General features: G+C 39.7%; 1 protein-coding gene across 8 annotated transcripts in view; it reads right to left on the reverse strand.

Moving 5' to 3' along the window:
• Window positions 1-15131, reverse strand: part of ERC1 (ELKS/RAB6-interacting/CAST family member 1) — a 289471-nt gene that overhangs the window by 7882 nt on the left and 266458 nt on the right. For 7 of the 8 annotated variants that reach the window (XM_082042960.1, XM_082042957.1, XM_082042956.1 and 4 more), the window contains one exon: window positions 11033-11221. The exons of the other annotated variant lie outside the window; for it this stretch is intronic. In XM_082042960.1, the coding sequence (XP_081899086.1) occupies window positions 11033-11221 (189 nt within the window). The remainder of the gene's footprint in view (window positions 1-11032; window positions 11222-15131) is intronic. 8 annotated transcript variants of the gene reach the window in all.

A 15131-nucleotide genomic window follows, 5' to 3' on the forward strand; every position in this document is an offset into this window, starting at 1 on the left:
CAGGTACATACGCTTATATGGATTCGGAAACTTATTGCAAGCTTTTGCATCCAAAGTTCTTTGTCATTTTGAGCAGCTATGGCAAATAGCTTATCTATTTTTGAATCTTCTTTTATTTTTTTTCTAATACTATCTGTCATTCCCGTAACATTTATTATTCCAAAGTGATTAATATTTTTATTGGAACTCTATTGCATTAATATGTGACATGGAAAGAATGTCAAACTGTAATTTTTCATCCCTGAAGGGAGAACTAGTCATCTGTATACACATTTCTCGATCTATATTTTGTACTTCTGTAACACTGCTTGTTGTAGGTTTCAAAAAGAGAGAGCTGTCAGACAGCAGAACAACAGAGATCATTTTACCATCCTAAGAGCACAATGCAGTGGGAAAGGTTATAGTTCTACAATTAAAATGCTCATCAGATACAACAGTATGTCTCTGTTTAGTGACGGTATCAAGCAAAGCACAGGAGATTGTTACTGCAAAAAACACTGCATAAAAACAAACAGTCAAAGAATGTCTACAGAACAAATATAAGTGCTTTGTAAGGAAGTTGTGGTATACACTTCTATAGACAAAAGTGAGAGAAAGGAAATTAAAAGGGTAAGCTTGCAGCAATTCCCTTTACTAGGCAGGGTAGCATATAGTAAATTATTTGGGCTTTGCGTGCTGAATGTTAGTTTAATGTGTTCTTATGAGCTTTGTTCCTACTGGCTGCCGTACTCACAGAACAGCTATACGACACTGAGAGGGGCTCATGCCAAGAATCACAACGCAAGAGCAACCTGATCCTGCTACGCGGAGCGACATGAGCCGGGGAAGTGGGGAAAACGAGAGGGAGGGGAGCACTCCGGGCTCTCTAAGGGCTCTTGGGGGAGAAGGGGAGGACGGGGGGGGTGGAATTCAGCAGTGACCCATAATGGCTCAGAAATGGCACGCTGTGGATAGGCGATTAGCTTGGTTCCAACAGCCTGGCAGAGTTATTAGTTGGAAACTTGCAATGGATGGATAAGCCTAGGAGAGGTCCAGTCAGCAAGCAGGATTGAAAGAGTCAGCACAGCCAGCTAGGAGCAGTGCTGGATGTTATAATAAAAGCCAGGAGCCTGGGTTTCTGGGACTACCTCTGATTCTCAGATTGCTCAGCCTAGTAAAACCCCAGCGATTCAGGTGGCCCCAGTTAGAGCAGTCTGCAAACCTCCAAACCGCTGGTAAATTCACAGGACTGGTTTGAGCATTGAGCTCTGAGGCAGGGCTTCCTTGGCTCCTCCGGCCAGCACCAAGATTTCACTGTGCCAGCCATCAGAAGGCTGGGAGGCTTTGGAGGTCAAGAGGGACAGTAAGTAACAGGAGAAGAAGCCAACGACGTAATTCTCCTTTATCTGGCTCCTGCAAGGGGCCTCGGCTCTGGGTCCACGGGAGAACCAGGAGAGGGCAGTGTTAGCAGGGAAAGGAGGGACCGGCTCCCTGTGGGTCCTGCACCTCCACCTGCCCAGCCAGCATCCCTCCTCTAGGTCAGGCAAATCCTTCAGGGGGATCCAGGAAAGGTCAGAGCAATTAAATAATCAAATATAAAAGCACCTCAAAGAGATTAACCTTCAAAACTGAAAGGAGGTGGATGGACAAGGGAGAGTCCTGCAGGATGTTGTCTTCAGCAGGGCAGTACTGCAGAGTCAGTGATGTCTCAGTTTCTCGCTGTACTAGTCAGCATTTATGTATTTATACAATTCCTTATAAAATCAAGTTAAGCTCAACAAAATAAGCCCATGCCAAAGCTAAAATAAATCAAACGCAATCAAACAAAGGCAACCAACTTAACCAGATGAAGAAAATGTTTCCAAGAAGTAAGTTTTTGACCATCAAGAGCCCAAAAGGAGATGGCTCTGAATGCTGGAGGCCAGCAACAATACTTCACAAATTAGCGTAGACAGAAAGTCTACACAGCTGGCTGGCAGATGTCTGTGATGAAATGTCTTGTAAAAAGTAGCAATGATAGCCTTGTGTTCAGCTTGCTAGCTTCAGAACATGTAGGCTTAATAATGTGATTTCTACTTAAACAAAGACATCTCAATTGACTATGTGGCTGGTTGCAGCATTTCTATACCATGTATGTCATCTCTGTTTACGTCATTCCTTTCAGAAACAGCTGCGAGCAGCACACGTCACTCCTCATTCACACAAGCTCCTTAATGGGGAACATTCAGCTCTCCACGGTTTATATAACTCGATTCACCTTGATGTCTGGCAGTCCAGACTTCAGGGAAGTTTCCTGTAAGTATTACTACCAATTCTGCTCCTGGTTTAATAGATTTTCTTCTTAAGAATGCAAATGGAAAGGGTGTTATCTTCCCCCTGCCATTTTTCTATGAAAATAAAGGGGTGTTAACAACAGGCCCTTTTTGTCGGCCTTTTCAGCCGAGGATACGATGAGGTTCACTTGCCTCATCAAAATGACCAAAAAAGAGAAGGCAAGGCCAGATACGTTTGCCTAGTTGTTGACAAGTAAAAATAGACAGCTGAGAAAGAAAAGGAGAGCAAGGACCCCAGAAGTGCTTCGTAGTATTTATCTTTGGCTAGAAGAACAGAAAGGACCTTCAGCATCTCAGGGGAATGTAAGATTGCAGATAATCTGCAATAGGTTCAGACACTGCTGCCTTCCTTCCTGGGGTTAGAAGAAGTCATGACAGGAATACTTTTCCATTTATAGTTAAACTCCATCAGTGAAAAAAATCCCAAACAATACACCATGAATTTAGCTTGCATTGTTCTTCTCTGGTCTGAGATACTCCAGAACTTATTTAACAATTAATTGAGGGAAGATAACTTCAGAGTTAAGAAACAGAATGCTATGGTTTTATATGCGCATTGGGTGAATTGTGGTGCAAACCCGCAGAACATTTGTGGCCTTTGCTCTCCCACAACATAAACAAGGCAATACTAAGCTAAGATCCTTTAAAATTTATTTATATGGAGGAGGTTTGCTCTGCGAAGTGTTATTTTCCTCTTGTTCATAATTTCACAAAAACACTGATGAAAAAAGGCAAAAACGATGATGAAAAAACAAGCTATGGACAGTAAAACTGAATACAGAGTATGAGGTGCTTGTACAGCAGCACAAAAAAGAAAGTTAACTGCAGGACTTCTATAGGGCTACAGTAGCAGGATCTGGAATTGTGTTTCTCCAAAGTTTAGGTGTTTCTGGACTGGCCTGTAGTTAGTCTGAAAAATACGTTTAGAGCTTAAAGTAACACAAATGAGCATCAAAAAGAAATTCAACTGATTTAACTTTAGTTTTCTCTCAAAACAAGTTAAAATACACTGGGTTTTGCATCTTCCCAGACCCACCAGTGTAATTATGTATGTTTGAAGCAGTGAGAGCCAATTGCATACAAACTTTTATTTCTCAACTATAGAGCTCTAAAAGGGCCAAAAGAAAGGGTTAGAAATATGGAAATCTCAGTCTGCCAAATTAAAACAAACAAACAAACAAATAAATACATGAAAAAAATTATGTAGACTCTTAAATATTTTTGCTCTATCTGAAAATTTTGTTTTTATGTTAGCTTTTTCAAAATATTTAAAACATATGCATTTAAAAATAAAGTCAGATTTCAAATGAAATATTCTGTCTTGTCTTTTTAAAAATCACATAAACTTTTAAAATGCATCTTAAATATATATAAATACACTCAAATAGATTTTACAATGAATTTTGAGAAAAAAACCTTGAAAAGTTTTTCTTGAGGGCTCTTGCATCATATATTTGAAATAACTTTGCACATGAGATTTATCCTGCATTCCTGAGCATCTCTGAGCTTTGTGGATAGCAGGAATGCTATCATTTCCTTGATAATGAATGAATTTTAAAAATATATAAATTATATAAATGAGAAGAAGGAATGAAATAAATGCCTGCAAGTTATATTTTGCATTTGACTGGAGAAGTTTTCCTGCAAATCCCGCACTTGCAGGTCATCTGTCCATCCTCAGCAACAGCAGCAATCCTTTCACAGTCAGAGGACAATTTTCTGTTCATGGAAATCCTACGTTATAGCCTGAAAATTAACACTGCTCTAGCATACAGAAAGTTGTTATTCTACAGCTAAGCAGAACAAATAATAGTTATTGCCTGTACCACAGGGCTATCTGCTAGGGCCAGGCCCCACTGCTCTGGGCATACGTAATGCAGGCAAAACCCACAGCCCCAATCCCCAACAGCTCGCAATTCTGCATGTTAAAGGGACTGTGACAAAGAGTTAGATGGTTCCCCTAGTTTCAGTTGCAATACCTTACCTTCAAGATCAGTTTATGCCAGAATTACCCTGTGCTGCACCCTTCATGCTGGGCTTGTACCGTGTCCTTGTGCTTCTCTGCTGATGACTTAGGCTTGGGTGTTCCCCCAGGGACCCTGCCTGTTTAGTCAGGGCAGGACCTGACGATCATATTCCCAGGGAAAGTTGCCTGTCTGCAAGGCAGACCTGAAAAACTTCTCTTGTATGTCCTAGGTGACGAGTTTTGGAAAAAAACCCTAATTTTTAGGACAGAGAGTTGGGAAGTCAGTTATGGTTTTGTACTTGCGCAGGGCAAAATAGAGAAGAAAGGACAAAGCGGGATGTGCTCTAATGAAATTATAAAGTTATATGCATCCAGTTATTTCAGGATCAGAACTGCAGCCCTTTCTACTCTTTTCACTTTAATTATTACTCTTTACCAAGTTCATTTTGTTGGTTACAAAGTGATGGAGAATCCTGTTGGCTCTGAAATTTTTGACAGATATTCCAAGACAGGAATTTCCATAGAATGTTTTGGTTCATACAAGCCAACAAAGGACCCAACTCTCCTGCATGTGGTTCATTTTATCCAGGTAGGACACCCACAGAGGCTGAGCAAGCACGGAGTAGCAGAACTTGTTACTAATAGCAAAACATACAGGAAGGTGAGATGCCCCAATATGGTAACAGCTGAGGCTGGTTCACCATCTGCTTGTAGGAACTGCTTGAAATGAGACCAAAGTACAGTAGACACATCACACGCACAGACACAAAACACTTGACCATGTCTTGAAAGCAATGTTTTTCCCTTTATATCTCTTTTCAAGTTAAGAATAGTTTATGCTACTGATTGATAGTATATATTTTAATTAAAATTAGCAATTCCATGCACAAATAAAAATAGATAATGTTATGGCATTATGCATATTGCCAACTTACAGGTAATGTTTGTGATTTTATTCAGTATTTAAGAACTGTGACACTCATCCCAAGTCCTCATCCTCACTCAAAAAGTTTAAAATGCTATAAAAATTAACAATTTTAGAGAGTTCCTATATGCATTACTTTCTCCGCTAAACATTTGCACACAAAGAAGGATATAAATTGTTGCAATTAATACTTCTAATTTCTAACAGAGACCAGAAGTGGGCTGTTTAACTTTAAAATACATTACGCTTTCCCATAAGATTACAAATTAAAAATAAATTACATAAATCGGGTGTGGAAGATAACAAGCTAATGGGAGAGCAGTCAGAAAAGAAAGATGGGTAAACTCTGAAGTAACAGAGTAATTTAGAATGACTAAACACAAAACATGGCAGAATAATTTCTTTACAGAAACTAATTAAGTTGAGTAATTTCTCATAGATGGTACAGAAGTAAGAACACAAGCACAATCTGAACAAAGAAGTACACAGGATGTTTATAAAAATAGCTATTTGTAATTTAGAGCTAAGTTTATCCCACTTACAATATCATTCATATAACAAAACAAAATATGGGTTTAAAGCTTTCAAAATTCAGCAAGCATATATGCAATTTTAAAATGAAATTTGAAAGCTACATACATGCGGTCTGGCGTCCTTTCGTCCAAAAAGCCTAACATTAACTTTGCTGAGAGTGAAATGTGAATTACGTGCAATATAAATTATGCTCCTTGGAACCAAGCCACAACTATTTAGCTGATACAGCAGGTTGTGACTGATGCAGTGAAGAGACATTATCATGTTTTTTCTTCCTCTGCTTTGAGCAGCTGAGCAGAAAAGACATTCCTGATTTCTTGGGAGAGGATTAGTAAGTAGGAATCCCTAGATGGTCTGTCCTTTGGCTGAAGCTGGCACACAGGGAGAGGGAAGACAGAATCACAGAATGACACAGAATCACAGAATGTCAGGGATTGGAAGGGACCTCGAAAGATCATTTAGTCCAATCCCCCTGCCGGAGCAGGAACACCTGGATGAGGTTACACAGGAATGTGTCCAGGCGGGCTTTGAATGTCTTCATAGAAGGAGACTCCACAACCTCCCTGGGCAGCCTGTTCAGTGCTCTGTTACCCTCACTGTGAAGAAGTTTCTTCTCATATTTAAGTGGAACCTCCTGTGTTCCAATTTATACCCATTGTCTCTTGTCTTATCATTGGTTGTCACGGCTCCATCCTCGTGACACTCACCCTTTACATATTTATAAACATTAATGAGGTTGCTCCTCAGTCTTTTCCAAGCTAGAGAGCCCCAGCTCCCTCAGCCTTTTCCTCGTAAGGGAGATGCTCCACTCCCTTAATCATCTTCATGGCTCTGCAGTGGACTCTCTCAAGCAGTTCCCTGTCCTTCTACAACCTTCCTTCACTACAAAGGTTCTTCTATGACCATAAAGATTTTTCAGAAGCACCTCTATATCTTCACACCCAAAGGAGTCATAAGGGCAACACCACATTAGTAGGGGGGTGAGAGTAGCTTCCATAGCAGGTGTCCTCTGAGACAGTATCTCAGGGAAATGCATCTGCCCAGGTCCTAGAGGTTGCTCTTGATGCTTAGGTCACAAAGCAAACGCTGCTGTCAACACCTCTGAGGCAAGAGGAGCAGGTTGATTGTGCAGGGAAAAAATGGTGCCTGGGGGCCAGCAGAAAAAGGCAGGACCCCCAGCAGCCTGGAGGAAGCCAGGACATGTTGGACATGGCTGGAAAGAGCCACTGATGGCAGGGAGTAAAGAGCCTCCTACTCTTAGGGTTAAGAAAATTATTTTGATCAGATAGGTCCTCTTCTGTGGGAAGAAATATTTTTTCAAAATGACTATAGGACTTACTGAAAAAAATAAGCTTTCCATAATAGGAGGTTCTGCACATTCTAGAGCTGGATTTTAAGCGATAAGAGACATTTATAATAGGGCTTAAGCCACTAATGGAACAAATACTGTTGCCTACTGCTAATATCTGGTTGCTCTCTTTGGTCATCCCTTTTTCACACTGCAGCCTTCCAACCACAGCACAGCACACCACTAGCAACAAATTTAAATGATGATTTTCAGGAGGTTCGCATTTCTACTCCATTCTTTCCTTTTGTAAAGATAAGAGAAACACAAAAATCCAACTATAAATAAAAATGTGGACCATATCATTATGTTCTTAATGTAATTTCCTTTCATATAGGAATAAAATCCCCCACTTAAAGGCAACCATTTGAAACGTGAAATGTTGTAGTAGTTCCGCAAGGCCCAAGAATATTAACATAATGATATGTTTAGGACAAAGTGAAAGAAAACACTGTATTTAACAGAAATTGCTTGGATAATGCAATTATTTATAATGAATGAATGGAAAAATTATTTCTCAGTGTCAAGACTTGGAATATTTTTCTCTCCTTCTGTTAACTTGAATTTTTTCATAAGCGAAACTGAACAGGACATGAATGGGTTGAAGGAGGGCAGTTCCAGAAAAAGTACTGGCTAACTTCTTTGGGGACACTGGGTCAGAACTAACTCAAAGGAATGTTTTCCACCATGTAAATAATGTAATGACATGATTCCAAGCATCACAGATTCTTTATTGTCTACAACTTAGTCTAGTATACTAGTTTAAGTTAGGTTTTGAGATACTATATACTCATAAAGTATATACTCATATACTTCAGGCCTTCATTACAAATGGACCGAAATTCTACTATAGTAAGTCAGCTTTACAAAGTGTCTTTAAGAGAAGCCCAACAAAGAATGATATAGCATCTTGGTCCCATATTTTGACTAAAATCAATTGAAGTCACAAGGTATATAGCTGAACTTAATGGTAGCATAAAGAAACTATTACACATGAGAGGTACCGATTATCAATCAAACTTTGAGAGTCCACAAAACTATTTATGTGGCAACAAATTCCCTTTAGAACGATGGCGTTGATGCTGGCAGATGCTTTTTTGACAATGGCTTGTACATTAGTTTCTATGGGTCACTGTAGATGTGCTGGAAGAGTGAAAAGCTTACATCTGCTTCATGCACTAATTTCATTTACCAGAAGAAGCCACAGAAAACTCCTACTATTTGTATCTGAGCCTCCCCAGCAGGTATGAGATACCTACAGAGTATATGGGCTATGATGAAGGACAGCAGGACCAATCTTCGCCAATAATAGTTACTGCAGTGGGAAATCACAGTTCCAAAAGCTGCAGTATGAAAATGAATTCTCAACTATTTATGAAAAAAAAAAACCCAAACCAAACTCAATAATCTCATTGGTGAGAAGGGGATTCATTGGCATCATTCTTAAATATTATTGGTGTTCAGTTAAATGTATCCTCCCTAATCATATTAGCACTTCTTAACATTCAGGAGGATTAATTTTTTCCCACTGAGGCTTGTGAAGCATTATCTACAGAAGATCATATTAGAAGGGACAGGAGTGAATTTAATGCACTGGATTTGAAGTAATTTACAAAACTCATTAAAATTCCAAAGATGCAAAATGGGTATTCTGTGATGCGCTTCTGTGAATCTGGAGAAGCGATTCCCATCCCCCCATGGGAATGAATGAAGCACAAACGAAATTCTGCAGTATGAAACAGAAAAGCTCCACAACTTAGATGACAAATGTCCTTTGTAAATTGAAATAAATCATCAGTTTGTATTTTTCAACTGAAGCTTGTAAAATACAGTTTAAGTGAGTATGGGAAAGCAGAAGAGACTGTTACATTTTATTTTAGCAGATGTTAGTTACTCATGGGAATCACAAATGGAGTAGTAACTTTAAACAACTGTGGTGATAGCAATGCAGAATTAAGAAAATAACGGAAGACGATAGAAAAATACATTTTTTCTCTTCTCTGGGGCAACTTAGATAATTATTTTCTCACAATTTATACTTAAATGCTCTCTTTACTGTGCAACTCATAAATTTTGCTAATGGACTAGCAAAGTTTGAATGAGAAATATTATCTTTTATTAAACCAGTATACAGAACTAGAAGAAGCCGATGCTGTTTCACGATGTCTGTTCAGAAGAACTTGCAAAAGGAAACCTTTTCTATTTTCTTTACCTACATTCTCTTGACTAAATAGAAGATATCACCTAACTCCACAGATACTGATCCTACTCAACGACCATCACAGCTATAACAGACCAGACAATTTATTTCAGGGATATCCAAAATCTGCCCACATCCAGCCTTTACTTTTGTTTTCAGAGATGCCTCCCATACGTGCTGCAAGTTTTGTCATCCAGTGCTTCATCCCAACCTGACAGACAAGGCACTTCAAAATGGTATGCCTTGTGCTTTGATCTATAACGTGGGAGTCGTGCCTCTTTAATATATGAGGGTGATATATATCATACTGAAAAACTTTGAATCCTGTATCAGGGATTACAAAACCCAACAGGTAAATAAAACTGGGTGTGGGGGGCTAGCAGGGAAAAGGAATGTGTCAGGCCTATAGCAGCAAACATAGATACTGAGTAAGGCACAGATCATATGCTGAATGAAATAAATGTATGAAGACAGGTACCAAGACAGAGATCAACTGTCCTGCACCATCTAGGTGCTGTTACAGGCAAATTTATCTCCAGAGGTCTGCTCTTCTTTCTGAAATGTTAAGACACGCTTCTGTTGGCTTCCTGTAATCTGACTGCGGAGCTGCTCTCTCCAATTTTTGGATCAAAATCTAGCCTGGAGTTCAAAGTGCATGGAAATGAGCTTAAACATAATAAAATAAAAAAAAACAGGGCTGAAGTGTTCAGGATAAGCTCAAGATAGTGTTCACTGACCCACAAATTCACTTTTAACTATATAGGCCTCAAACTAGTTTGTGTGCATACTGGATAGAGTTTGGTATAGACAGATGAATGTGAATAATTTAGTGAAACAATTGGCATTATAATCCAAAGTTGGAGTCAAAAAGACAAAATTAGTCACATTTAGTTCCGACACAAGTTCCTTACATTAGTTTACCAAACAAAAAAAGTCTCTAATATAGGAGTAAAATTAACAAGTTGAAAAGAGAAATAGGAAAGAATGAGAAAAAAGGGTTGTAGGGAATGACAAATTACAGTATGAAAACAAGAGATAAAAACTGCCAGTGAAGAGATTAAGGAAGGCAAGACAACACCAGAGCTGGCAGGAAGGGAGATTATTTCAGCAGTTGAATTATAGCTAGATTGACAGTCTCTGTAGAGACTTCATCAGACAAGCTGTTATTAAACCCTTTCAATTCTGTATTCCAGAGTTCCTGGAAATACACTGGTGGACTTCTGAAATCACTCTGCGCGTGTCTGCATAAGCACGAGTGTATTGCATCTAGCACAATGGGTCCAAATCTCAATTTAGGTATTCAGGTAATGCGGTAAGCAGAAAAAGATTATTGGCCGAACATACTGTAACATTTACACAAAGTAACTAATAAAAATGTGCCAATTAAAAGATAAATAATTAGCGTCATTAAAAAAAGATTTAAGATTCCTGTGACTACATTAAGTTATAAAGGGCAGCTAAAATTTGTTAATGGGTAAAACAAGGGAAAAGTGGTATCTTGCAGTTTGATTTCCTGTGAGTGTGTAGATGCATGGCCTCAAATACTAAAAGAACAGATAAAGTTCCATAATAAATATTGAATGGCGATAATTCCAGAAATTATTGAATCCCTCTGTCAGATGAAGAGCAGAACTTTGCTACCTGTTTTCACCACTTACAGAATGGTTTCCCAACATTTTGGTGTGGCACATCAGCAAGACTTACATCAACAGTTCAGGCCCTTGTTCAGAGCTTCAGACCACAAACTCACCTGCTCCTGGGTCATCTTCTGCAGCTCTTTCTCCCAAGCTGCCCGGTCATCATCCAGGTGGTAGGAAGCAGGCGGGGTGAGTCCACGCAGAATCAGGGGGTCACGGTCATGGCAGAGGGCTGTCAGATGTCCAATGTACAACTTCAACTTGCTGCGATTCTGATCAAGTTCTAGGAGGGACTGAATTATCTGAAATAAGAGAACAGGGACAGTGAGGAACAGCCTGAGATCCAAGCAGTGGTGAAAGCAAAGATCAGCCTCTAAGCTACAATCTTGTTCAGCTTCATATTGGAAGAAATCTGAACACCTTCCCTGCCAGTACTCCTGTCCCATGACCCAGCAACCACCCAGCTGAAGCAGAAAGAAACCAAGTACATTAGGGGAAGGAGAGGTGGTGATGATAGCTGTCTGATTAATATAGGAAATAATGATGATATGGGTGAAAAATGAAACAGTATTAAATTGAATGCATCAACTGTACTGATTATCCAGCAGTGCTTCAGTCAAGTATTTCAACTCCCTGCTTTAAGGAAAATTAATTTTTCTGATAAAAGGTGTCTGTTCACAACTAAGGCAGCAGCAACGGAAATTTTAGCTCGTTTTGCCAACAAGCATTTAATTGTAACTGAAGTATGCAATAAACATGTTCTAAAGAGAATAGTTTCAAATGATGCCAAGATGTTTGTCTCTAAGATGAATGTATCTCTACTGTAGAAACCGGATACAGACATGCCTTAGCCAGCAAGTTAAGATACAGTTTTCTATATTTTTTCTATAGTTAAGGTATAGTCTTCTGTAGTTTTGAAAAGGCAATGACTTCCATTTATTATGCAAGCCAGAGTCTATACAATAGACTAAAAAATTAAAATTAAAGGACTTCAACAAGTACTACTTTATTTCATTATACTTCACCTAATCGGAACTTAATCCTTGTTCCTCATTGCCATCCAAACTGGAGTCATCCGGTTCCCATAGAAATTATTTGACATTTTTCTTATGTTTTACAAAAATACAGAGCTTAAATTCATAAATACATACCAGGAACCCCTCACTATGCCCTTCCACAAGAATACTGCTCCATATTGTTCTAGGTGTTTCTGGGCATATGTTCAAAACCACAGTCATACAAAACCCTAAAGTCTGCAGCTTATAGAAGACTGAGGAAGAACTAACTGAGCTTAGTGCCTTCACTCCATCAAACGAGGTGCTGAAGCTACAGGCACTGAAGTGCACCAGCCAGGAGAGCTGGGAAGCCTTGTCATGATACCAGCAACTCATCTTCGTGTTCCCAGGCAGGGGCTGCACCTGCTGTTTGTTAGCAGGCCAGGGAGATCTTGTCAATAGGACACCCCTGGCCCTGCTAATGAATAAGGAGTGAGATAATCTCTGAGTCAACAGGAACAGGGTGCCAGCACTACTTTCAACAAAGACTCCTGGCTTGAACCCCTTTTAATAAGGCTGTCAGGGCTCACCGATTTTGCTTCTAACATTGTTCTACACGGATTAATTTCTGCAGCGTGAGATGATCTGAGAGCCACGGCTTGTCCTGCAGAGCATAGCTGCACGCAGCTACGAAAAGCCACAGCGACATGGCAGCTGTGGCAGAGGGGACAGACAAGAAACCTGCAGAGAGAGTGGGCTCATGTGCTTTATTAAAAACCCTACTGTTATGTGCAGCCTTGGGGCAATGTCTGTTTGCAAGATATAAACACACTTGTAAAAATAATGGTATGATGTATTGAGAGTGCAAACTGCAGCAGGGCAGAATACTCCGCTCTCCTGTATACAGGGCAATAAGAGGGATATTTTAGTAGCATCGACACAGTTACATTTCACTTCCCTCACCAAGCACAACTGTATTTAGCCAATTATATCCATCAGCTTTGGTTGTTTGCTGAATTTGTGCTACTTACTTACTCACTCAAATTTCTTATAATTTGGGTTACCTGGATTATGATCTGAAAGTGTACTGCCTGTGCAGGTGAAAAAAGGTGATGCTTTTAATTTAACTAATGTCTTTCCTATCTTTCTGACTATTCGGTTTGCCCACAGAGGGTAGAGTGATGGAATATCACACCTTAAAAAAATACCGTTTCATAAAAATGTGAAAATTGAGAAGTCAATGTCTAACAGCTAGCTGTCCAATCAATGCAGCTGTTGCCTTATATTCTCTTTGGATACTGCAGTCTGCTGAATATCCATCAGATGTGCAGGTTTCAGTCTGAAAAGAATGCGACTTACCTACCTTCCTGGCTATTCTTTGTGAATAGAAACCCTCCCCAATAAAGCAGAGCTGCCTAGCAAGTAACAATGAAAGATTTTCATAAACCAGTCCAATTCGATTGCTCGGGGACAGGTCCCCTTTCGAAGCACATTCCTCCTGTACCCTTCCCCCTTACCTCAAGCTGGAAACTGGCCAAATGAGGCGTGTGAAAGTTCTTAACTAGCAGCCCTCCCAAAGCTGTTCGCAAAGCAATCATTCCCCTCACTTGGGATCCATTAAATCCTGCCAGTCAAGTGGGAAATGCCCTTATATCTGCGTTCCTGCCGTATCTAATTTGAACTAGTCACTTAGCAAGAGGCGCTGAGCTTCCCACACAGCAGAGCTGCCACTGCCTTATCTCAAGAGGGTGTAAGAGCATTTGCTAAGCGGAAAGGCAAGGGCAGGGCTGGATTCATAAACTGCATCGTGTTCTCATGATCAGAGCTCTAGAGCTTTCTAGGAAAACAAGGGGTAACCAGATCAAGCCTGGGAATATCTGCTATAGCAGCCCTGATTTATTAATTGTCCCGAAAGGTTTGGGCCATCCTCATCAATGCCTGGAATGAAGTCTGCTTAATGTACCCTCAAGTTCAGAATATTGTTAATGGCCAGCTAAGTCTGACAACGTTTCACTAAAAAAGGCAATCACTACAACTCTGAGGCAGAAACACGAAATGACTGACAAACCCCTGATACAAACCCAAACCATCTCTATCAACTAAGACATTTGGGGACATATTCCAAAACGAATTCAACGTGGAAAGAACAGACGCAGTTTTTTTGATATTTTGCAGATTCTTTTAACTTTGAGCACGACAAATGTGAATCTAATTGTAGTTTTGCAAGTTGTTGGGGCAAAAAAATGCTTTAGAACAAAATTAATGCTGCTTCTGCAGTTGTAGTCCTGCTGTTGCCGTACAATGGTCAGCTGAAACATGAGTAACTGTATTTAAAAGTTTTTTAATGATAATAATCTGCATTTAACTTTGTATATATACACTGCATAGATAAGAAAAGGTACTTGTAACTGAATGTGGTTGGAGAGACCTATCTAAATGTATGGCCACTTTAACTGTGAAAGATGAATACACCTTCCATACAGAGACTGCGGTGTCTAAAAGTTTGTCTGAGCAGTGTCTAATGTAAATATGCACAAACATGTAGGTGGTTATGTGAAAAAGAAAACCAGTGAATGGGTGCTATAAGTGCAGCAGTGTCGATCCAAGACAAATGCAATATTGACTATCCATAGACATCTGCGGAATGAAATATGGTTTTAATCAGTGTGTAACAGGACTCATTCACCACAACCACCAGCTTTAAATTACGGGTTCTCCAGGCAGAAGGGCTAATGACCTGGTCACCTTTCTCCCTGCAAATATTCCCTTCTTCTCTGAAGGAAGCAACTACTTTTCTTTTGCAGAACCAAGTAATTAACTTCACATATTAATCGCTAATTTCACCTTCTAAATTTCTACTTAACAATTAATCTGCAGCTCCCATTTTGAAGAAGGTCTGATATGCACCCCTAAAAGCTTGCCTGTTTTTTTCCAGCTACATCAGTTGCTCTTGTAAAAGTTCTCTCCTTACACAACTTGCCTTCCTCATCAGAATCTTGCATTAACATGCATGTTGATCATGGGTCAACAGCAGTAATATTTTTCTTACAGATAAATGCCTATTATTTCTCTGAGCAAAGGAGAAAATAGCATCTTCTTGACACAGCAATGCCAATACCAAGTGCCATAGATACACTTGGCACTGGCGTGACCACTGCCATACTCTGCTATTAGCTTCACTACCTTGCTTGCACATATGCTGCATGTATATACTCAC

Source organism: Streptopelia decaocto (assembly GCF_964273445.1).
Source record: "Streptopelia decaocto genome assembly, chromosome: 1".
Classification (NCBI taxonomy): Eukaryota; Metazoa; Chordata; class Aves; order Columbiformes; family Columbidae; genus Streptopelia; species Streptopelia decaocto.